This window comes from Enoplosus armatus, chromosome 20, assembly GCF_043641665.1.
Source record: "Enoplosus armatus isolate fEnoArm2 chromosome 20, fEnoArm2.hap1, whole genome shotgun sequence".
NCBI classification, from domain to species: domain Eukaryota; kingdom Metazoa; phylum Chordata; class Actinopteri; order Centrarchiformes; family Enoplosidae; genus Enoplosus; species Enoplosus armatus.
This window is the reverse complement of record NC_092199.1, coordinates 18,792,164-18,818,623: the sequence shown is the minus strand read 5'-3', so window position 1 is coordinate 18,818,623 and position 26,460 is coordinate 18,792,164. Positions and strand designations below refer to the sequence as shown.

Here is a 26,460-nt window from a genome sequence, read left to right as displayed (position 1 = left end):
CTTCTTAAACGGCACATGGTTGAACAATTGCGACAACATTAATATTTTAACATTTCAACGAATGTTTTTTGTCAAATCAACAACACTGCGGCTGAAAGTCGAGGAAAATGACTTGATTCGACTTTTAGGACATCATGATCTAAATAAGGGATATTTAAGCGTTTACACTGGGGAGATGATGCATCTCAAATAAATATCTGTTGATTTACAGACCTGTCTTTCACAGCGAGCAACAGTCCTGCATCCTGTTGCTCGTGCCCACGCTCTGTAGGCGCAAGCAAGCATCCTGGGCATCAGCCAACAGCGAAGTGACACACACCAGACTGATTCACAGCGATTTACAATCATATTTAGAATAACGTTACTATCTGTAATGTTCCTAGATTCGATCTGGACCACACACAAACCAGCTTACTTCAAGTTACGTCGTCAGCTAACGTTAACGAAGCAACCAACGCCAGATCCATGCAGCGCAACAAAGTTACAGCTGGCTGGCTGACCTCAACGTTACCTTAGCTCAAGTTGCCCACCCCTGCCTGACATCGCTCTTGGCTAGTAGAAAGCGGTTGTTAATTGTACACTAGGGTTGGGCGATATGTTCAGTCTTTCAAGCCGGCCACAGTCTGCCCAACAACTGGCGATTGCTGATATATTCGTATGTGCAAGCTTTGTGAGTTTGCTGCGTTCCACAAGCTCTCTTAGCTTATTTCAGTCAAATAAATCTCACAAAATGTCAAACGAAATGCCCTTACACCCACTTTCCTTACTGAATTCAAGTTTATCCCTTTCACTGAATTTGCTTAATTGTCTTTCATTCAAACGCTTCAAAAAGAAACTGAAACTCGCCAATACCGTCTCGGTTTGTCTTTCTACTGTTCCAACAATCTGTTTTTCCAGATTCCACAGTGTTAGATGTGAAAATATGAAAAAGTATTCTCCTGGTTTCAAGATGAGTCCCCGACAAATATCTGTAAAACACTAAAATGTCCCGGTTTTGAACATGTCTTGGTTTTTACCCCAGTTAAAATAATAATTATAATATTATACTTGTTTTGACACGCAAGTACACCTATATGCGCATGTGTGCGTGCATGAACCTGAGGTACACCCGGTTTGGGGTTGGGAAAATGTGGTCATCCTAATATTGTTACATGCTGTACCTTCAAGGTGTTGATTGACTCGCGACGTGAACTCATGCACTGAGTGACAAGAGAACATTGCGTCTTAAAGAGTCTATAGCTAGCTAACATGAACTGACGTTTCTTTATTTGTGATGCAAAGCCAGCCTGTTTAACTTGGCCAGCTTGTGCTGCATCGAAAAACTGCCTGCAGGAAATGAAGGCTTGCTTTAGCCATGATTTCATAGCCTAGCTTTTTAGATGAGCTTGACCTATGGTGGCCAGATGTCCCGCTTTGTCCGGTTTGAAGCTGGGTGTCCCGAGTCCCGACACACTAAAATGTCCCGCTTTTTGCTACAATTAAAAGCATAATTACAATATCGTACTTTTACTCATTATTACCTAACCCAATATAAAAAACATCAACAATGCACCGTGAGTCTGAATTTAACACTGATTTGTCTGTATGTGTGTCAGTCAATCAATGTGTTGTCAAGGCTGTTGCTAGGCTATGAGTCACAGCGGCTCTTTCTGACAGAACCTGTCGGTAGGTCTCCTGCTTCCTTCTCAAAGCACCCAGCAACGAAAATGCTGCATTTATCGCCGTGTTAAAAGGTGTGCTCGGTAGGTGTGCTGAAATAATTGTCCCCCAACCTGATAAAGGTGCGTGTATAGCCATGCATGTATGTGTGTGTGTGTGTGTGTGTGTGTGTGTGCATGAATGTCCCCGGTTTGGGGGTTTTGAAAACACTGTCACCGTAGCTTGACCTCTGTGTGCACTGCAGCGCCCTCAGCGTGGATGTTTCCAATGCGGCTTCATTTGCAGCTCACGTTGCCTAATGCCACGCTAATTGCAACCTGCTACATCGTGTCTGGCTGACTGCCATGTAATATTCTCCACATGATGAAACAATTCTATTCAGGCAGTATTAGCACTGCAGACATGTTGTTTCCCTGACAAATGGCCACACTGATAAAAAAAAAAAAAACATATTTGAATACCACATTTTCTAAGTTCACAATATGTTTCATGTTACACAATGAACAAGCAATTAAACCCATTAGACCCATAAAAACAATTAAAGACAAAATGCAGTGGTTTCTGTAGTTACATGTTTGTTCCAGTTACATGTGATCATTCCAGATATGGCGATATAATGTAAAAATGCTGAGATATATGACGCTTTCTTCTTGTTTGGGAGGAGAGAACAGTTTGGAACCACAATGATGATACCGTGTAATGAACCACTGGACATAAGGAAGAACGGTGCTGACTTTAGCCAAGAATGAACAGATCATCAGTAAGCAGACTCACTCACCCTGTTTCTGTGTCGACCACCTCCTCCTCTGTGTGCGTTTCATCAGGCTGGTGCACCTGAAGGAAGCCCTGATCTAAGATCAACCTACTGCACATTCATTTATCTCCCCTTCCCTGGTGTGTACACGTGTGTGTGTGTGTGTGTGTGTGTGTGTCTTCACACTCACCCCCTCAGCCTTCTCCTCTGTGTTGGCCAGCATCTCCTGAAGGGCTCGTACCGACAGCGACTGCTCCAACACGAAAGTGCAGATGGACAGATCCGGAGGCACATTCTGAAACAACAGGAGCGCATCTGTGATGATTCGTCGACGCCGGCGTCACTTTTGCATGTTCAACACCTTCATACAGAGCGGAGTCAATTCTTTTGTAGCAACAATCTTGTTCAACAACATATTGTAGAGACCGCTACAACTTTACAGAAGTCTTGACAGCTCGTTTAAAGGCACAGTGTCTGAAGACGGGCTGTGTGCATTTCGCTGTGGACTGAGCGTTTTGATCCTTCATAGGACCTACTTTATAAGAATAAGAAGAGTAATAATAATAATGATAATAATAGTAATACCACAGGCTGTATACAGTAACTGCAAGCTAATGTTTGCTACCTCGCTAACCTCCATGGTCGGATCAGCAGCTGCCTCACGAAAGGCACAGCACACCCACCAACTAAACTAAATGTATGAGTTCATCCGCTCAGTCTGTCTAAGTTATTGTCTCAAACGGCTTGTTTCAGACAGGGGGGGGGGGACTGGGGGGCTGCAGAAAGGGCCAGGCGAAGATACATAAGGACTTTTCTTGAACTGTGAATCACGTAAAGGTACACTAGTGGAGTCCCAGAATAACAATACAGAGCTGAAATGATTGTTTACCAGTTGGTGCCGGATGAGGACAGTGATCAGCTGAGTTTTTCCCTTTAATTTGTCATCTATCATTCTAGCATTCTGTTGCTCACGTGGTATAAAGGAGTATATAAGAGCTTGTATCAGTACCTTGGAGTTGGAGATGGATTCAAGGAAGCAGAGTCTGTTTCCGAAGCCTTCAGCAGCCAGACAGAGTTTCTGTTGCTCCTTATGGATTGTGGCTGAGCACTGTAGGACCACCTCATCATCCTACACACACACACACACACACACAAAGATATAGTTACAAATCAAGACATTCATTGACCCGAGATTTTCCGGTTGCTTACTGTAGGCGGCGGCTAAAAACGGCTCGAGACCGGACAATTATAAACACACACTTTCCACACCCAGCCTGACACGGTTTATCCCAATGCGCCGCGGCACTCTATCTTATCACTGTGAAGAGGAGTTATAATGCATACACACATATAGAACACATACTCTTAATCATGTGTATGTATATATGCATGCTGTAAGTTAAGTAGAATGATAATAATAACAATACTTACGACTGAGTTAAACTGAGTTAATACTATTTTAACAATTTGGTGTATTTTGCTAGATTTAAAAAATTACAACACAAACTTGTCACTCTCTCACACACACACACACACACACAGGCCAAGTCTAATGCACACTGAGGCCAGTGTGTCCCGCGCTATCATGTGGCTATGATGAGCTTCCTATCAGTCAGTCAGACAGCAACAGCACGACAACCTGTCCTGCATCCGAGTGTTACAACCAATTAAAAATCTGTCGGCTCACATGTCACAGCGCCTAATCCCGCTGTAACTGAGATCTAATCAGCATACATCTGTTTGTCTGCCTAATGTCTGTCTACCCATACATGGGTATATGTAGTGAAACCCCCCCGGCAGAGACCACAGCAACAACAACAACAACAACATCATGTATGATATGGCTGACTACGATCAAGGGAATATTAGCACATGTACAAACATAAATGCTTTATTTTTTTTTTTATCACCTTTTCCACCATTTGAGGTTTGACTGCTCTTCAAATGACATCATCTCATTGCACCCTCTTTCTCCTGCGATGCTTTAATGGCACCTGACTGGAGAATTAGTGCCCTCAACTGTTTATTTTGAACCTCGAGACGCTGAACCCTAAGCCGCTCCCGATGGAGGCCAGCACCTCGCGCGGCAGCTCGGCCGCCATTAAGCGTGTGAATGTGACCTGATCTGTAAAGCGCTTTGGGAACCGTTAAGGTTGAAAAGGTTGCGTTTCCATCCACTGGGTTGAGGTAAATACACTACGAATGACTACCTGCACGCGAGGTTCCAATGTCAGGAAACAAAGAGCTTGGCTACTGGGCAGGTTCTTTTGTTTCCGCTCATATGAGACCATATTTACTGCTTTCCCGGAAGCAAGATAATAACAGGTCTCTTTGATTAATAGCAGAGAGAGTCTCCTGACGGGTGGAGCAGTGTGTTTGACAGCTCTGGGGAAAAGTTCTGCTTGGGGATCATGTACAGACCGTCCTCAGCTGCTTCATTTGAGTGTGTTTAAACCCAGTTTAGACTTGTTGTGCAATGTAATCAGACCAAACAGCCGATCTGTCATGTGATATTGTGGAAATTTTGTTGAATTTTGCTGCTTTTCTAATGAGATGGTTTGCAAAATGGAAATGTGGCTTTTGTGTTTGCCCGTTGCATATTAGCCTTTGACAGCTTCCTTACCACTTTTGAATTGACACTCCTTTGCCAATCATTTCGATGAGCGAGCGTTGAAATGAACACCATGGATTTAGGCCTCGCTGCAAAGCCAAACACAACCGAAATAGACAATGAAAATGGAGTGGAACGGAGTGGAAGCGTTAATCTCAATGACAATTAATAAAACTAAAACGTCATGATTGTGACAGCCCTGCTACGTAATACCCTGTGGATTACAAAACACAGGCCCATTATCTATAGAAACTATCGCAATTTAAATTGCAACCACAACACTGGTCCAAAAAAACACAATGGGATACTCTCCTTGAAACCTTTAGCACTGCGTTTCAGTCACTCCTCTCTCCCCCCCCCCCCCCCCCCCCCCCCCCCCCACTCTCACCAGAGGACAGCCTCGTTCGCCCACTCACCGCAGCGCTCCCACGCCATGCAGACACAACCAGTACGTGCATGTTTGAGGGCTATTCAACTATAACGACAGTTCCTGCTCGAAAAGGATGTGAGTGAAAAGCCCCACCTTAAACTTGCTTTCTTTAAGCAACACTAATAGTAACAGTCGCTGCAGTGGGTCCTGGGTGCCATTATATCCAAAAGGACATTCATTATGCAAATGTGTATTGCCAGTGCATTTCTATGTCTGTGTTTATTTTGACAGTCTCAATGTGGCTGAAGAACGGCCACAGAGTGGAGGGTCTCTCCCAGGGGGGGGACAATTCTGGTGAACTGTGTGCTGCAAGTGTTTCAGTCAGGCTGCAGCTTGATGATGTTGGTGAACAGCCAACAGTTAGCCAAGCTCCAAGCATGCCTTAAGGACATAAAGACCTGGGTGAAGGTATTGTTCTTGGCCCTGAACGCCTCAGAAACACAGTATCTAAGGATATTGTTACGCTAGATGGCATTGCCCTGGCCTCCAGCGCCACCGTGAGGAATCTCGGAGTCGTCTTTGATCAGGACATGTCCTTTAACAGACTTCAAGGACTGCCTTCTTTCACCTCTGTAATATTGCAAAAATCAGGAAGCTCCAGGCTGTCCCGATAAGTCCCTGAAGACTCTCCAGTTGATCCAGAATGCTGCAGCAGGTGTACTGACAGGAACCAGGAAAAGAGATCATATTTCTCCTGTATTAGCTTCTGGCTCCCTGTAAAATCCAGAATAGAGTTTAAAATCCTTCTCCTCACCTACAAAGCTCTTACTGGTCAGGTACCATCATATCTTAAAGAGCTCATAGTACCCTGTTACCCCACTAGAGAACTGCGCTCCCAGAATGCAGGGTTGCTTCTGGTTCCTGGAGTCTCCAAAAGCAGAACAGGAGCCAGAGCCTTCAGCTACCAAGCTCCTCTCCTGTGGAATCGGCTCCTAGTTTGGATCCTTAAAACTTTGCTTTTTGATAACGCTTATAGTTAAGGGCTGACTCAGGTCCTGCCTGGACCAGCCCCCCTAGTTATGCTGCTATAGGCCTTAGACTGCTGGGGGACTTCCCATGATGCACTGAGCTTTCCTCCTCTCTTCTAGTTTCCTCTCTGTAGTTTCTTTGTGCTTCCTCGTCTCGCAGGTTCCTGTGGATCGTGGTCCTGGTACGCCTGACTCTCATCACTACAGTTATTATTATTAGTCGTAGTTCTGTTACTATTAAAGCTGCTATTGCTATTATTAATCTCAGCTATTATTACAGCTGTAACTACTATTATCAGTCATATTTCCATTATTATTATAATTATAGCTGCTATCTCTCTCTCTCTCTCTCTAACCCAACCGGTCAATGCAGATGACCCGCCCCCCCCCCCACCTAGAGTCTGGTTCTGCTCGAGGTTTCTGCCTCTCAAAAGGAAGTTGTTCCTCACCACTGTCTCCAAAGGTCTTGCTCATGGTGGGAACTGTTGGGTCTCTGTAATAACATTATAAAGAGTCGGTCCAGACCTGCTCTGTTTGTAAAGTGTGAAGTGAAATAGCAGGGGAGGGCAGGCGGGCTTCTGGCTACTATGCCACACAAGTAGAATGCATTTCTGTACATACAGCTGAAAATAACTACATGTAATACAGTTCCAACTGGGGAACATTGTACTTGTCATAAGCTGCCTCTGGAATTCATCAGTCACTGTGGTTCTGCTTAATTATCGAGACGTGTGGGCTGAGGGAATACCATCTGTCACACACACACACACACACACACACACACACACACACGCACAGAGCCATGTAAGGTTTGTTAGAAACTGGCATAATGTCTTAATGACTCTTATAATGTCTGGCACATACAATCCCCCCTGCCCACACCCATATACATGCACACACAAGAAACTGGGATGTAGCTGAGATATCCTCTATGCTATCATTAACTTGAATAATGCCTTAGTGACATTTATAACGGCTGACACACACACACACACACACACACAGAAACTGTTCCCTACATGAAGAGGTCTGGTGTCTGTCAGCAGTAGTTTGCAATCCAGCCTTCTATGGAGAGAGAGAGAGAGAGAGAGAGAGAGAGAGAGAGAGAGCGAAAATGATAGAGACCCAGAGAATCAATGGAAAAGAGATGCAGGACACAGAAGAGACTGATAGAAAATCAAAACTGGTAGTAAGCGCACCTGTGATGTTGCCGATAATCCCTCATTGTACAGGAAAACCAAGACAACCACAGCAAATACCAACAGCTCCTCCACATTAAACAACAAAATGCACCCCATACGTGTCCATTGCCCGCCGGAGCGACACACGGAGTTTTCTGATCCGACGTCAACACGTCAACATTGCTGACTGCGCCTTCCAAAGCCACTACAACTCTCTCACGGTCGGAAAAGAAGTCTGTTTTAGGATGTGAAACGATCAGGGTTTGAGTTAATATTACTGCTTTGTTGATCGTGACGACAATAATACTTGACTGAGGTTATGGGATGATTGTGGTCGTGGTCAACAGACACCCACACTGACTGTCAGCGGGGAAATGAACTGCTGTTGCCTGATCCATCCATCCCCACCTGCTGCCTTCGTGTTGCACTATAGTCATGTCATCAGACAGCCATAATCACCACGGCTGCTCGAGGACTTTGTCACTCAAAACGTTTTCACCGGGAACAAATATGGTAGGTTTTTTTAAAAATGATGTCCTCCACTTATAGCAATTTTTGGAACCCCTAACGAAAACACTTGCTCTTAACTCCGAAACGAAAAAACAGGTAACTGCATTCACGTCTCTCATAGCCGGACGAATCATGCTATTACATTGGAACTCCGCAAAGAGTCCCTCTCCATCCCAGTGGCTTAAAGATGTTACGTTCTTTCTCTCTAACTTGAGAAAATAAAATATACTCTGAGAGGTTCAAGGGAGAATTTGTTTCATACACGGCAGCCCTATATAACCCATTTTAATGTGTTGCACCGCTCGCCCTCCAAGTAATCCCAGTATGTACCTGACCAGCTCTGTATGTTTGTTGTTTTTCCCCTATTTTTTTCCTGTTGATTCTGTATTTATTTTAGGTGTGTGACCTATAACATGCCGGGGTTAGTAATCTCTGATTTTGATTTAAAAATTTTTTTATCCATTTATTTAATTATCATTTTGCACTCTATTTTTGTACCTTAAATTGTACTGCAGTATTGCAGTTTTCCCTGTGATGTTGGGAAAACTGCAATATATACTGTGACTGCTGAGACACCCATGGCTGGAGCTACAAAAATACAAGCCACGTCGTAATAAACCACAGTTTACCTTAAGATTGGGAAACAATTGTGGCCATTATTAAAAGAAAACAATGTTGAATATTGATAGAAAGTGAGAGACCAACAGCAGTCTCGTCTTTCTCAGCTAATCCATTCAAGCAGTAATTAAGATGAAAAAGAAATGTAGAAATGATCCGTCTATTATGAATTTGACCTGTTTTGCGGTACAGTGTATTGGTTTCTGTATGTGTACAAACGTGCAGCGGCAAGCGTACATACATGTTATGTAATTAAAATGTGAGAACTACTGTGTTCCACTCTCGGCCAGCAGAGGGTACTGTTGGACCCTCAGCAGCCTCACTTCCCACACCTATGCTGCAGTCTAGAAAACTCTAATTAATATCCCGCAAAGAGTGTCATTGGAGGGCTTTTTAACATTGCAAAGGGAAGAATGGACTTCATTACAGCAACACATCAAAAAGAGAAGCAGATCAGAAAACTGGGAACGCCCAGAAATGACATTCAGCAAGTGGATGAATGGACAGAATATACTAAGACTTCTAAATAAAGTATAAAGTTTCAAAAAAACACAATGCATGGACTGTCTTGGGTCACACCATATATGGGATTTTATGAATATCAGTGTGTTAGCCATAGCGACAGAATGGCTTCCCTTGCTTGAGAAAAACACTCTTTTAAAGCTGCATCTGCCCTCCTCCTACACACACAGAAATAGACTGACATGAATTAGCATGTCTTTTATAGTCTACACAGTCATATACACACACACACACACACACACACACACACACACTAATGCGAGCACAAGCATAAAAACAACTTGAAAAAAAAAATCATAAATGTGCACACACACACACACTGAAAAAGCACATGAGTGCATGGTCAGTGCTCATCGGGACTACATTCAAGAGCAGCACAGAGTTGAATACACATCTTCTTACACAACAGCTTATTCAACAGTAGCAGTGGTAACATTAAATTTGACCTTCCTGAAACACAGTGCAGGATCGGAGGCAAGGGAGAGAGACAGAAACACACATAGAGAGAGAGAGAGAGAGTGCTGCCAAAGGGGTCTGTTTGTAATCCAAAGGTAGACAAGTAGGATCAGGGAAAGGCACTACAACAATGATTAATCCTCCTCTGACACAAGAGAGAGAAGAGAAAGAGATTTAAAGTGAGAGAACTAAATGTGAAAAAAAAAAACACTGCTAATATCTTATTCCCGTCCACTGAGACAAAGTGAAAATCTGGCTGAATGCAGGGGGAATTCTATAAATTGACACTGGAGGTAACAACGGGACAAAGGAGGGTGTATTTGATGATGAGGTCTCATCTGTCCACAAATCTCACAAAAAGACTGAAACCAACAGCGTGTTAGTCCGCCTCTCAATACTTTCTGACTACCTTACTCTCAGTCCCAAGCAGTTGGTTCCCGCTGAAGACATAAACCTTTAAAAACCACCTCACAAATATATAGTTTCATTTAAAAACAGCTGCTCACCGTAGTTTTGAATCAAACGTTGCTCAAATAGGAGGAAATAGTGCATTCATTGGGGACTATTTTCAGCGGCGGATTCATCCACGTTTGGTGGCTCTAGTGAGTATTTGGGGCAGCAGGACGGTGTGTATGTGGGATTCGAGTCGAAATAAACTACCGCGCGTGTGTGTGTGTGTTCGCGGTGATGAAGGAAGCAGCACCCAGTGCAACGGTGTGGCTCGGTGATGTATTTTTAATAGTTGTTGTTTTACAATGGAGCTCTATGGCACAGAGGAAGAAGACATATCAGCCTGTGATACACACGCACAGTACTTAGTTATTATATTATATATTCAGATATTCAGTTTTGGTCTTTTCATGGAATTTATTGAAAAGAAGAAAATGATAGAATATTACCAGACTAATCCCTTAAGTACACCGCTAGAGACAGGACGTGGTTAGCTTATCTCACTTCCAAGGCTTGCTAATTAACATTGTAACTTGTACCGACAGAAAAAAAACGCAAAAATTACAATTGGGCTTTTACCGGGAAGTACATGCGGGATACTGAGGAACTATTCCCTGGTGAACGGCAGCTGGGAGTAGTGGCTGTGTTCAATCTCCCAGAGTGTGACTGGATGGATAAGCTGTTGTTTGTGAAGAAACAGCTTCCAGAAAGCCAGGACGTGATTTCCCCAAGCAAGGCTAACCATGTGACAGCCTCATACTCGCCTCGCACAGACACGAGATTGATATCAATCCTCTCATCACTCTCAGACAGCAAGCAAATCAAATGTTGAACAATGTGTTTAAAGCTTTGTCCGAGCTGAAAACAGCTGCCTGCTGCTGCTGCTGCTGGAAAACCAAAACACTGCGCTGAAAGACGCTAAAATGCTCTGTAGAGCTGAGGGGAGCTGCAGAGTCGGGTGATAATTTAATTTTTTTGAGTTCCTCACTATGAGCGTCTCTTTTCACACCACACAGTCATGTCATCGATTGTTGATAGAAAAATATTGAGGAGAGCAGCTTTAATTTTGAATCTGACCCGATCGTTTTGAAAAAGTGATCCACGCAGACCATTTTGACGGTCGACGCATGCTAACTCTGGCCTCACATCAAAGCCATGCAGTGATACAAAATATGGTCTGAGTCACTCTAAAGCTCTTCACCAACATTTATATTAAGTGTGTGTGTGTGTGTGTCACAGTCACGTATTAAACCAGCCAAAAATCTAGCAGAATGATTTCAGCAGCTTCTGCTACATTGCTGTACTGTATTGCCAGATCAGCCTGCTGTGTGTCAGTATGTGCTGAGGTACTGTGTGTGTGTGTGTGTGAGTTGTATTCCAAGTATCCAGTGTTATAGAACGTCAGGGATTTGGAAGACACACACACACACACACACACACACACACACACACTGACAGTGGGCAGGTCAGCGGAGGAGGGTTTAAAAGCTTGGCACATAGAGAGAGAGAGTGAGTGTGGAGGAGGGGAAGCGTCAATGATGATGTAATCTGAGAAAAGCAGAGGGAAAAGGAAAACGGAGAGGGAAACACCTCGCTCTGACCAGCTACTGTTGCACTGTGTTATTTATTGTCATTTACGCAGTTTATTTACAATACTGTTTAATAAAAAATATGATGCATCTTATAGAGCGGTTCATCCATTTTTAATAGAGCATGGGCCAAGTTAGGGATGACGTTACGCGATTTCCACATCACTATTAATTATCACATTTATCCTCTGTAACAATATATTTTTTTAAATACACCTGTGCACAAGATGGGTACCATGCAAACAACAAAAGCCTTGTTAGGAAATGACGACGCTCTGTCCAATGAAGAGGGCTTTTAAGTTGACGGATGCAGGGAGTGTGTTGAGTTTGTATGAACAGCAGAATGCAGTAACAAATATTTCACAGGGCAAACGAGAGCAGATCAGAAAAGATCCTAAAATGTGACTAAATATACTTCATCAAAGAGGGAATTACAAATAAAGGCCTGTCTCTAATATAAGCCTGCTTCAAAGAAGCCTCTCTCTCTCTCTGCCGCACATAGATTGATTTTAATCAATTTGTTCAAAACCTGCCTACCTAACGTAACAAATTTAAGGTTCAAGGTTCATTTATTTATCATTATACAACGCAGGGTTGTACAAGGGAAGGCAAGCTTTAGTCCCTTCATGCTACACACGGAAAATAACAGAAAACTATTATTTATGGTGGAGTTGAGGAGTCTCACTGCCTGAGGAAAGCAGCTGCTCTGTAGACTACTCCGATATCACTGACGCTCAGTAGATGGGTACCGATGATGTTCATCCCATGCCACTCAGAATGCTTTCTATTGCTCCTCCGTCAAAGTTAACAAGAACTTGGTACGGGAATTTCGCAGCAAGTTTCCTTAAGAAATACTGTTGTTTCTGAGCTTTTTTCAGCAGCGTGGAGACGTGTGACGTCCGTGACAGGTTCCATGTGATGCTGATTCCCAGTGACTTAAAACTGTTCACCTGCTCCACCTCAGCTCCACTGACGTAGACAGAGGTGTGTCTCTTTGCCTCCTTTTTCACTGAAATTAACGATTGTCTGCTTTTAAGGAGTGGCTATGCAACAGGGAAACACAAAGCCATGTTTACACCCAAGCATTTTTTTTTTTGCAAATGATGTAATTATAAAAAATGGATGGAAGTGAAAAATCAACAAAACTTCCGCAATATCGCTAAAAAGGTTTTACACTCGCTTGAGGCGTTTCTTTCCTTCTGTCCATAAAGAGTTTATTCAACAAATAGTCGATGGAAACATGCAATAGATCAGCTGTTTGGTCTGATTACATTGCGCAAGAATTCTGAACAATTCTAAAATTCACACCGAAGTGAAGCAGCAGAGGACGGTCTGTACATGATCTCCAGCGTAACTTTCCCCAGCGATCATGTAATATCTGCAACAGGCCTAACTGTGACCTCAGCACTACTGTAGCGTTCCCTAAGCCAAACATAAGGGAAAAATGGAAACGTTTTATTCTGACCTGTCATCCACCATCGGTTTGCATCTCAGTGTTTTTGTGATCTCACACATGTCTACAGTCTGCCTGGGATGGTAAAAAAAAAAACTGTTCCTTCAGGGCAAAAACATTGTTAGGGTGCTTTCAAACCTAACCTGTTTGGTTGGGTTCAAACGAACTGCACATTTGCTTGTGTAGTTTGGTTAATTTGGGCTTGTGCGAACGCTGTCAATGGAACTCTGGGCCAAACACCAAAATCCACTTGGATGCAGACTGAGACCCTCTTTTCTCAAGCAGTCTCAACCAACCACAGGACTTTGTGACAGGGCATTAGGAACCTCTGCTCCCTCTGCTCTGTTCACTAAGCTGCTAAGCCCAAAGGCTCATCTGGTCCTCACTACTTGCAGTAACTGGGTTTGATCAACCTTTTTTCCACGGCCTGTTGACGTGACTAAAACCAGCGGCTGCCCATCTCCTTCGGCCAGGTGCTATTACTCAAAGACATTTAACGTATGTAACCCCGTCCCGCTGAAGAGAAAGCTTGCTCCTGTATCAATCCCCCTGAATCACTCTGAAGTCTACTTCAACTCCTCAAACGTACCAACTATACTCTACTATATATATATAATACACAGGCCCTCATATGTATTACATGTAGAATTCTAAAGATTCATGCCTTGCGGATGTTGTGCTCGTAACCAGAGGTCGCGTATGTCGCGGGCAAGGGCGGTGTGGTTTCTCAGCTACGTGAATGATGTTTCATTATGTTCGTGGCTATAGGAGGAAGCACGTGGAGAGACTGAGGAGAATGAGCCGCTTCTTGCAGAGCACTTTGTTTGTTTCACTCGTTCATTTGATTTCTTAATGTTCGTATTTATTCGTTTGGTTGAAGGTCTCTGGTAATAATGTTTTCCATTGTGGTCTGCGGCTAGTGCAGCTGTTTTGACAGTTAATTTTGCTAGTAATCTTTCGTTGCGGCATGTTAATGTGTTTTATTGTGTTACGCTCTCTGCCACAGTGAACGCCACAACAGAATAAAAACTGCTGAGATTGTACACAATCCCTTTTATCTTCATTTTAAGCATGTCCTCCAATACTCTATACTCGTATCAAATGCTCAGACGAGCATGGTGTCATAATACTTATCATTGTTATTTTCCTCCATTCCTCCATTTTGTGTTTATCAATGAGAACAATAGCCTCATTTTGCTGAGGACGAAAGCAGCAAAAGCTAGTGAGGGGACCATTTGAGTTCTGTCACACATACTATACATTTTAAATTCCGTGTGTTAGAGGCTGTGACAATCACAGCCAATCACATTCACTCATCCCCTTTGAACTCAGGGCTTGGGATGTAAAGAGTTTCATATATGAATACAGCAGCTCAAACATACCGCCAAGGGCAGTACACTCTGTATAAGTTGAATTCACTTTTCTAGACGAGGTCAAATGTGGATAGATATCCGGGACAAGAGCTAAACTAACCGAGCTTGGACCTAAGACCGCTCCGCTACTCAGCCTACTCAGGCTAATGTCCAGTCACAGGAAAATAAAATGGATGAAATAAGACTGAGAAACTGCTGTGCCCACATTTTTACAGGGACCTGGCTTGATCACAACATCCTGGATCAGGCCGTGGCAATCGACGGGCCGACCATGTTCTGCACCGACGGAACGCAAGACTCCGATAAGACGAGGGGAGGCGGACTGGACCGTATTTACATCAGTGATGCTTGGCGCTCAAATGTAGCCGAAGTGGATGTACAATGTTCCCCAGATGTCAAGTTTTTAATGTTAAGACGCAGAGACAATAAAATCATTCCCCAACCAGAAACCCTCAATGAATGGAGTGGGGGCCAGCCACTGTCGGTATCCACGACAGGTGTGAGAAGAACCCTGCTGAGTGAATACGAGTGAAGCTGCTGGGCCTGATCCCTGGCCATGTACTAGGAACATGTTCCAACCAGCTAGTTGATGTCATTACTGACATCTTTAACGTATCACTGTCACAGGAGATTGTTCCCACCTGCATCAAGACAGCCATCTTCGTCCCAGAACTAAAACTCCTGTGCCAAGTTCTTGTTAACTTTGACAGAGGAGCCGTAGAACGCGTCCTGACTGGAAACATTACATAAGTGGCAATGATGAACATCATTGGTACCCATCTACCGAGCGTCAGCGTCATCGGAGAGGCTGCGCATCGTGTTGGTCATCGCATCCACGCGTCTACCCGTATTGTAAATAAAATGTGGAGCTCCAGGCGACTTTGGTCAGACTCCTTAAAAAAAGACAATGACGCAACGTTTGTTTTCATTTTTTACCCAATACATTTATCTCAAACTTGAATTTTTCCCCGTGTGTCTATGGGTACCATCCCAAGTCTCTTGTTTGATATCTCCTCGCTCCTTGAACCGGAAGTCGTTCTGGTCTGCCGCCTTGCAGACCGCCACCCAAAAGCTCCTAACTCTGCTCTGAGGAGCGAGGATCGGGCAGGGATCTCTGAGGAGCCATGAGCGAGGATACACGAGAACAGCCTTCCTGTCACTTTAGATACTCGGCCCCTTCGTCTGACACAACTGAACAAGATGGCAGAGTAACACTACAACAAGTGCTGAGTGCCCCTCTTTGCAGTGCATCGCTGTAATTCAGTCGCGCTTACATTAAGGACTCCAAAGAACAACGATATTTAATGCGAGAACCCTAGACATGTTTCAGTTAAGTTTGTCATTGCCTTCAGAAATGCATCGCCATCCAACTACTGACCAACAGATCCTGAAGTCCAGGATTGGATTGGACCAGTTATTGATACACTGATGTGTGATGCGGTGCAGTGAATGAAATGATATCCTGCCTCGCCCCTGGTTGCAACAGCAATAACATTACAAAGCATTCACCTGGCTGCCACATAATGATAACGACAGGCGCTGGCCAATCCGGCAGATCCAGCTGTGCCTGGCATCATCAGAAACGGACTCCTTGCATCTCTCCGTGCATCCCTGGCGGGAGGGACGAAGGCGCAAAGTGAGGGAAAAGCGGATGCAATTAAGAGTGACTTGAGATGTACCCTGTGTGTGTGTGTGTGTGTGTTTGTCTGAGTGGAGACAGATGTGCTGGAGCCAGAGCAGAGTCCCACCAGCTGCATCCCATCCCATAATCAAGACTCGGCTCAGCCACATCTGCCTTGCCGAGTCGTAGTACCTGCTCAGTCAGTCCGCATTTCCAGCCTTCACTTGTGTATTTTGCTCAACGCAACCAGCCATGGGCCCAGCTCCCCCCTCTCCCCCCTCTCACCCCTTAAAACCCCACATTCTTTGAAACTGCAGTCCCCTCGCCGCTCTGTGTTCTGCGCATGGGTTCACTAGCCCAGCCCAAACACATCATTTCCAATGAAGTTGAATTGCTTTATATAATTCCCCCCCCCTCGTTACATCATCCAAACCAAATAATACTATTCTCTCAGTGTTGAGGAGGGTGCCATCATCAAAGCTGTCAGGCTAGATGATACATATATCTGAGTACGGACTTAAAAAGGCTAACACTTGTGATCTCTCTCATTTCAGCGTCACTTTCTGCCTCTCTAACCCAGCACTCACAGCTCCTCCAGCCAAAGGCCAGTGGGAGGAAGCATAAAGCTCTCACACAGAGGCACGATCGGCCCCTCACACCTGGAACCTCTGAAGCCATTTTTAGGTTTTTCGCAGATACATTTTTTTTTTTTTTTTTTTTTCACTTTCTTTTTCGGTCAGGGATTTTAAAAAGAAAACTCCACTCATACAGAATAATACAGAATTACATATACGGATACAGAAGATAGAACAATAGACTACGATCACACACACACACACACACACACAGCCCACACACCTCCCACTGCCGGAAACCTGAACCCTAGAGCTGAGATAGAGGAGAAGAGACTTCATACAGATGCTCATGTTTCAGCAGCTGTTAATCATTCTCCATATAGCCAGCGACTCTGCACACAGCCATCTACAGAAACAACACACGCAGGGTCGCGTTTCGTTAAATGCGTGCGTCGTACGCTGTACGCGTGTCCTTTCCCTTTGTTGATGCCTTTCATCGCCCGAGTCCAAAACAAGCCTAACACGTACTACGATCTCAGCAGCATTCCACATTTGACAGGTTGTGTCAATTTAGAGACAATCGGAAAGCCACAACCCTGCACTTGATTCTTTTTTTTTTTATGTAGTGCTCCTTTAGCAGCAGTAAATATTAACCTGTAACCCCGTGTGGGGAGCAGCATTACAATCTGTGAGCACGTGCATTCCCAGAGATTTAACCTGACCTTTCAGGAGGATGGATTAGATGGTAATGCCGGATCCACATAGAACACCAGAGGCCACAAACTGTGTGCCTTCCAGGTGTTTTTAAGTTTCAGTTGGTTGAGGAGAGAAGGCTGTTCTAGAGATGAATTGAAAGGGAAGCTGTTGGATTTATGTTCATTTATGTCATTTTATGTCAGATATCAGGTCAATAAGGTTGAACTTTTGCTGTTATAATAAGTGTACATGACGTGAGGCAATGCATATTGGAAAATTTAAACAAAATTGCAAAAATCGAATCTAAAACCTTGTATATCTAACACCAAATCTGGTAGGCAGACCATTCTATAGAATAATTCATAATCCAAATGAACTAATAAATATGTATCCACATGTTAATAGTTGATACAATGACACTGCAATCACTTTAATCAAAAGTTACAGTGTGTCATTTTCAGTCTGTTAGCTAGTGTTGGCATGATTAGTCAACTGGCGACAGTTTCGCTCATCAATATGTTATTCAAGCAAATACGTCAAACATTTGCTGGTTGCAACGTCTCATAAGTGAGAATGCATATCATCATGAACAAAATATCTTCGGAGTTTGGACTGATGGTTGGACAAACAAGCAACTTGGAGACACCACATTGGGCTCAGAACTTGTAATGGGCTTTTTTTTCTCCACCATTTTCAGATAAATACAATCCTTAACAGAGATTAGTCAATAATGAAAATGATCATTAGTAGCATCCCTATACAGTGCGGCAGGAATGAGTCCTAAAACCTGTAAATGAGTTAGCATTTTTACACTCGTAGTCAGTGGGTTTTTTTTGAATGGGTTTTTTGGTTGGATGCCTGAAATAAGGTCTGTGGTTAACACGAGCTTGAGAGATTTTCACGTTTTGTTCTAGGACATAAAATACGTCAGGAGACAGAGGTTTAACGTCTTCAAAGTCATCTACTCAGTAGTCCCGCCTTCACAGCCTCGTGTTTATACTCTATATCTGTCTATATATCTATATCTATATTCTCTTAAAAGTGAAGCTCAGCGGTGGTGACGTTGAAGTCACGTGACCATGGTGTAGTACATTTACAGCCTAACATTAGCTTTTTACTTCTGCTGATTCCATTTACGCCTCAAAAATCCTAAAAGTGGTGTTCACTAGTGAAGATTATCTTGCGGAACAAAACGTGTAAGAATCATAAACTTTTGTTTTGCCACAGAGTTTATTTTCTGCAATAATCCAAAATCCCATGGAGCAAATCCCACTGGCTTTTAGTGGAGGGAACCAGGGCAACGCTAACTTCAGGGTCCCTGCAGCACTCTATACATAGCATATATTTAAATGAATCCCTTTCAAATAACTCCCATCACCTTTGTCTAAAAAGTAAACGTTTGGATAGCACGCACCATGCCCGTTACATAACGTACCTTAGCTGACATCAAACTGTTGACGGCCGTTATTGTGAAAAATTGGAAACGGCCTATCACAGTAAGTCTATAAGTCAGTGTTTCATGGGGTCGTGGTCTTTGTGATGCTCTAAAAGACCAACACAGCCCTCTGCCTTCTAATAAAGACCTCAGATCATCATCATCGTCTGTGTCAACACATCGCTGTTCATCACGCCATCTCATCTACATCTATAAATCAGCTCACGGGGATGCATTCACACATGCTGCAGGTGGACACACGTAGTTAAACATCAAACCTACAAATGCACACAGTCAAAAGGAAAACGTATATAGTATACACACACACACACACACACACACACACACACATACAATTAGTCAGTTCTACCAGTCATTTTGCTATGATTGTACAGTGGCAGAGAGGGATTTTAAGCGGTTGTTTGTGATGCAATAAAACATTAATAATCACGAGGAGAGAAATTCACTGAGATCACACAGGCTGCTATCTGTGCCTAGACTCAAATCTGAAAATACACAGCAGCTTGTGTGCTGCTGTTGTATTGCTCATTTGCACTACAAAACTCCAGACACACAGCGTTGCCTTAGAAAAGACAAAGAAAGAATGTGAACCGTAACTATATATATATATATATATATATATATATATATATATATATATATATGTCGGTGTGCAGCAGAAAAATGACATTATTTATCCATTTAGTTTTACTTGACTGAAGACATTCTGCTATTCCTGATTTTTTAGAATTGATTGTAGTGCACAGACTATCATTGGAGGCACAGCAGTTGAAATGATCCCGTCATCATGTTTATACCTCACTGTATGTTATGTACTGGTCTTCTCTCCAAGGAGGTAGCTGCAATGATCGATATTTGTGTTTGTATTTAAGTGCATTTTCTGTGTGTACGTCTGTGTAGTACCGAAGCGTGGCGTTCGTCGGTTCAACTGTTTTTCATCATTTACGCACTGGAGCCACACTGAGCAATACTCCACTACGTTTAGCGACGGTTGTTACTGGCATCCCCCAATCGCTCTCAGATGACCTAATAGGACCAGAGAGCAGAGTCATATATATACGTCCAGGTATTCAGGATGCACCAATTTCATTTCAATTACGTGTTAGTTCTCATTTGTTCGAAGTTGATTTTTTTTTTTTTTTTTTTTGGAAAAAGTGACAGCCATAGTGACAAGTGTGGTCAGTGAGTGGGAGAGAGCAGTCAACCACATAGCAGCCAGTATCCACAGCATATGCGAAAATGGCATGGTTGTCCATCTTCTGGTCACTGGTGGATCTCACCATCAGGCCGCACTCGTGGGCCAGCTAAATGAGGCTTGCCCAGTCCTGTTTCTGTTGCCGCATCGACTATCTGAGTACTGCAGGCTAATATACAGCTATAGCCAGAACACATACACATTTTTTACTATATTAGAAACCAGAGCCAACATGATGAAAAAAAAATACAACTGCCCCAATACTTGTGACTGAACTGTACTAACACACAACTAATAACAATAACAACCAATGCAGTTTTTTTTTTATTAAGCAGATTAATTCAACATAATAATTAACTGTGGTGCAGTAATTCTGTTTGAGCATGTATCATCAGAGTGTGCATCACTGCAGGCTATTCAGAGCTTTTTAGATGGCCTCCTTATTTATGACCGAAGGTGGTGAACATAGATTTGTTTGAACAATAACTTTCTGCGTTATGCCATGCTAAATAAACAGGATTGAAGGTATTCAGAGAAGGAAAAAGAAAGCAGTCGCGTTGTTGCTGCAGTCAAACAGTACACAGGTTGATCCCGCCTACATTAGTTAACCCTTAGTTTACTGGTTGTATTTGAGACCTTTTTGACCGAATTGATTGTTATTGGGTGGAAAAAAAATATGATATATCTCCTGCGATTAATCGACTATTTGACTACTTTTTTTTCCTCCTACTACACAGACCTGCCATCCTCGAGCCGTCCAACAGATGCCCTCATTTCTCCACTATGACCTTACAGCCGCGCCTTACAGCACTTAAGTGATTGGCTGAACATGCACACGTATGACCATTTAAGAAATGCTGTCTATATCCGTATGGTTAGGTCATACAAATTCCCACGAGGCAGCTGAAAATTCAATAATAATAAATAAATGCAAATGGTTTTGACGCTAAATGGACCAGGAATTGTTAATCGCGTGAACTCAACCCACGGTTTCTGCCAGTGTACTGCATTTTGTTAATTTGTTTTGTTTGTTGAAAACACAGCATTCCATGACTGTACGCTGTCAGATTCTTTGTAAGACCCTTGTGGTGTTAGAAAAGTCAGTTATTCAACGAACATTTAAAGAAAAAAAATCAACAATATAGTGATTTTGTAATCTCTGTGTTATAGTGTACATACTTTTATACTTGCAACAACGAAAATCTATCTGTCCATCAGGAAACTCTGTGAATCAACTCAGTAACGTGAATGTATTCCGTCTTGTCACGCTGGCCGCCGTCGGTATCGGAGACTCTGTTCACTGGGAGGCTACTGAGCCAAGTTCCATTCCCCGCCGGACCCCGCAACCCCACCCCCGAGGACTGAAAACTTCCTCCTCCTGGTGGTCCAAAGCAACTGTGCTAGTGGTGAAAATAACAAACACTACCCCTGTGCTCTGAGCTCCCAGTCGGGGCTGAGTCAGCTAATATAACCGCTAGCTGCATAAGTAGCTGAGCTAGGTTAACTAGCTAACAGCAGCTATAGTTAGCGGTTACTTTAGCAACGTGGTGACATTTTTGGCCACATCAAAGTGGCTTCAACTAACCTTTACTAAATGTTGGGTACAAGAAAATAAGCTAGTAAAACACAAAACTGTGGCAGTTTAATGTTAACAATGCAAAACGTTTCTTTTGTTCAGCACAGCACTGGAACTTTTGTAACGTTTTTATGTTAAGTGAACACATTTAGGTTTCGTTTCTACTGAAAAATGTTCACTTCCACAAACAAAGATGTTGCACTCTGCCTTTTAAAATTTGATGTAGCTTTGACTAAATAATGTGGACAAGAAAATAAGTAGTCGTTGCTGGAGTATTTTGTCAGGACGGCAAAACATTTTTGTATTTAGCATAACGCTGGAACTCTCTGCTAAGTGCACAATGTATGTGTAAGTAATTAGGCTATATATATAGCACGCACCATGCCTGTATATATATATATATATATATATACAAAAATATATATCGGCTTGATACATTTGAGTAAAAAATGAACTCAAAAATCTAACCCTGTTGACTTAACATGAAAAAAAAAATGATGTCAAGCGCTCAAGGGATGAGTTTTTATGTCTTTTTGACAGCCCTGAACATTTGTGTGGACGTCATGGATAAATTGGGGTGTACAGTGTTACCCGACTTCCAAGCTAGCTAACTAGACATCATAGCATCTTATACTGTTTCTATAGGAGAGTATAGAGCAGTAGAATTTCTTCAATCCGTAGCCCATGTTTTGGTTCTGCCGCTCAATGTGACCTTTCCAGACTAGCCCGTGAATGATGATGATGATGATGATGATGATGATGATGAGCGGCAAATTTAATCATCGTAAATGAATCATTCAATTTGCACTCACAATCTGAATGTATTTAATATTTAATTTACCGATGACACAGTTAATCACGAAATCAGACACGGGGGCTGCCCCGCTAAATGCATTCTGGGAGTGACAGAGAGCTGAAAAAGCTGTAGTTTTGTACTTGTAAGTGTAGAGAAATTTCATACAACTCCCAAGGTGCATTTGGATGTAAGAAACATCCAAAAACTGAGCTTCAAATTCTGCTACACGCGCCAGTAACAACCACGTGAAGCTAAAGATTACACCTTGCAGAAAACTTAACTGAACTTAAGTGAGCTTTTGGATTCTGGGTGAATTTTGGATGAAGTCTGCAAATATTGCAGCGTCTGACCACAACAACAAAGCTCTGATTCTCCTCCACGGTCATGACAGGGTTCATATTTATGTAATTTCAAACCGATGACATCGGTCACATCATAAACCTTTACGGTTGTTTTCTGGGAGACCCTCGTGTTTCTATGTTGAGAAAGAGAAAGAGAAGCTTGAAACAGGAATCTAAAGTGGTAAAAGAAATACCTCTGGAACACGTGGCTCCTCTCACTTCACAAAGCTGCACGCTCACCCGGCGCATTGCATTTGCATTGGGATGTCATGCACACACACACAAAAAAAAGAAAATCATAATGTGAAAATTAGTCCTGTCATCTGTGTGTGTTGGAAGTGTCTCAGTGTGTGTGTCAGCTGGTGCGTCCCCACAAGCATGAAATGTGCTTGAATCAGGTCTTGATGATAAGTGGATCCCTACCACAGAGGCAATCTGGTCCTAAAAAACAAAATCAAAAATCAAAAAAGTGAAGAGCACTCATTCAAAGAAAAAACGCCAATGCTCTCTGAATGAAGGGCAAGAGCCCATTTGGTAAATCTGTCCAATTAGATGAAACCATCTGTTGTTGTATTGTGCTGGTAAGAAGGAAACATTGTGAGGGTGACGTTTTTGTCGAGGGAAATGTTCCAGGAGCGACCCACTAAGGGGGCAATAATACACACTTGTTGTTCGGAATTGGAATGATGGCAGCAGTCTTTCGCAGCAGACGCACAATCGGGGATAAAATGAGGTTGACTTGCAAAGTAGACTTCCATACAGGGTTAGTTGAACTGTGAGGCCACATCCCGTGGACAGGCGGGTGGGATTTACAGCCCCTTCCACTGTGTCGATGTGAACTGTCGTGATGTCAATATGCAAAAACCCAAGACGTACGTTTCTTGGCTCATGAATGTCAAATGCAAGCCTAGAGGAAATACACAGGAAGTGTAAATAAACCAGGGATTTCCCCAAATGGTGTCTGGCCTTACTCCAGTCCTCTATGGTCCAATCCTTCCGGTCTTTTGCAAATCTCAGCCTCTCCTCTGCTTTTCATAGGCGAATGATGCTTTTTTTTCTAGCTTTGCACAACAAGTTGGCGGTCATCCCGGTCACCGGTGAATCGTTTTAGCTTATGAACCGCCGTCTTTTTAAGTTTAAGGATGGGAGCAACCTGACACTCACTGTATCCTTCTGCCAGTAAAGCCAGAATTTTTCTTTTTTTTTTTTTTTTTTCTGGCATGGTCAAATGTTTTTTGATTCCAATTACTTTTGAGATAATACCAGCACTTTGTTTTGCCATCCATGCTGGTCCTATTGAAAGAGGATGGCGATGACCACAGCAGTGGTTTTTACACTATTTGGTTCAGGTGATCACCAGTATGTCACGAAGTAGAATGGGGTGCGCTTTTGTGGGAATTCAACAGACCACAGAATGGAATGGACAAATTTGGAGTGGTCCCAGATACAGGTTATGGAGTTAATTGTATTGTGTACATTTTAAACAGGATTTCATTATCAAAGTTACGCCCACCTGCCCACTCAACTCAGATTGTTGGGGGGGGGGGCACATCGGGCTCTCCCTCACCTGACGCTGAAGCCTGCGGGGCCCACATTTGGAATGCGGGGGCATACTTTATACTCTATATGCACCAAATTTGGCATAATCCAACCTTTTTGTTCCCATTAGATATTCTGCAAGCACAGTTAGATGGATCGGACAATTTGGAACCGGTTCTCGATTCCCATTCCTACGCATAAAAAAAAATCCACGGTTTTAGCCTTTAAAGAACGCTAGCTGAGAGTTTCTGTAGCTCAAAACGGATGCAGCAAACAGAAGCGGGACACAAGTTCGTCAAAGCTGAAAAGCTGCTACAGGTTAGGCTATGCAAGTGTGATTTAGTAGTAGTTGCTCACATTTCTCACTCAATCATCTTCATTATTGAGTTAACATCCTGAAATGAGAGAGAAATGTCATATCACACATTTACTAGGCGGGTGGGGGGTCTAACTAAAGAGGCTATTGGTTGCATTCTAGAAAACATTGTCTGAGGACTCCACAGCAGCAGCAGTTAGCACTGCAGAGGCCTGTCCTGCTGTTGTCTTTGAGCGCTATCATATGTGGGACACTTCACATGAAGTTAGACTTTCACAGAGTTTGCTGGTGTCTTTGAGAGGCCACAGCCTGCCTCTGGGACCGGAGCAAAATACAGCACTGCAGCAGCAACCTGTCAGTGTGTGTTGGTTCTATGCCATAGGTAGGTCTCCTAGAACTAGGCTGCCCATCTACAATATATAGCCAACCATCCATCCACACCACACATCAGCCATGATGTATGAGACACAGCACAGAGCCCATTATTCAGACTCCTTGCATGCTCTGCTCTGCTCTCTCCCTCTCTGACACACACACACACACACACACACACACACACACACTCACCTGCTCAACTCACAGTATGTAGGTTGCTGCGACAACAGCACAGGAAAAAAAAGAAAAACTTTATCCTACTTTTTCCCTGTTTTAGGAAGCAGGAAAAATACAATTAAAACTAAGACCAAATGAGCTGTCCAAAATTTGACACAAACCTAATGACATTAATTAAATAATACATTTTCCATTACATAATCAATGTTCATAGTGTAAAAATATGGGCCAACAATTTCTTATTTCCAGCTTTGACTTATGTAGCAGTGGATGGTTTTGAAATGAAATGCAATATATCAAAATGCAATATAATGCAACAAATAATATGCATGACAGAGATAAGAAAAATCCATATTATTTGTGGTTTGGATTATAGAATGCTGTTAAAAAATTAAAAAAAATAAAAAACACACAAATTGTTGGGCCTCAGAAATATAGTTGTGGCTAACAAGGTTCATTTATTTGTCATTCTACAACACAGGGTGCACAACGAAATTAAAGCTGTAGACGCCTTCACACCCACAGAACACGCTGTACAAATATTTAAAATTAGAATGGAATAAAAATAAAAACATTATATACAGGTCATTAGGATTCATTCTCTGGGAACCACGACTGCCCTTTAAACGTTTGAAGCAATCTATCCAGTTGTGGTCAAGATATTTCAGTCTAGACAAAAGTGGTGGACTGACTGACTGACGAATGACCAGCCAACACTACTATCCCTCAGGTGGGTGAAAGGTCATGGTCATTAAAATCTCATGGGTGAAGAATATATATATATATAACATATTATAACATTATAACATATTCAAAATGATTCTTATGGTCGAAGTCTTTGTTAGTAGAAAAAAGGACTCTTCCGGTGAAAATATGTACAGTCCGTGTTTTGCTCTCAGCCCTTCCTTCTGTGTCCTCAGAGCGGATTTCAAATTCTACACATCTACACAACTGCAAAATAGTTGCATGTGAACATCCTTCTTAAGAGACAGGAATGGAAGAGTCACTACAAACACAGAAAGTGGTTTGAGTTCATTGTTTAGTGACTGCATCATTTAGTGACTGCAGTGAGAGGGAAAAACAGTGCGACTTGGCAATCAGGTGTCATGGTTCTTCAGTCAGGGCTCAATTCCTCATCTGTCCCGTGCTTTCATCTCATTTCATTTGTCCTTCCTCCTCAGCTCCATTCCTTGCCTCCTCTCCCCTCCTTTCTTCCCATCTCT

General features: G+C 42.8%; 1 protein-coding gene across 1 annotated transcript in view; it reads right to left on the bottom strand.

Moving 5' to 3' along the window:
- The window catches only part of ryr2a (ryanodine receptor 2a (cardiac)), a 136,894-nt gene that overhangs the window by 96,023 nt on the left and 14,411 nt on the right, over window positions 1–26,460 (bottom strand). Inside the window, exons 2-3 of the mRNA XM_070927513.1 lie at window positions 3,423–3,542; window positions 2,604–2,708 (exon numbers count right to left, since the gene is read on the bottom strand). Coding sequence (XP_070783614.1) covers window positions 2,604–2,708; window positions 3,423–3,542 — 225 coding nt within the window. The remainder of the gene's footprint in view (window positions 1–2,603; window positions 2,709–3,422; window positions 3,543–26,460) is intronic.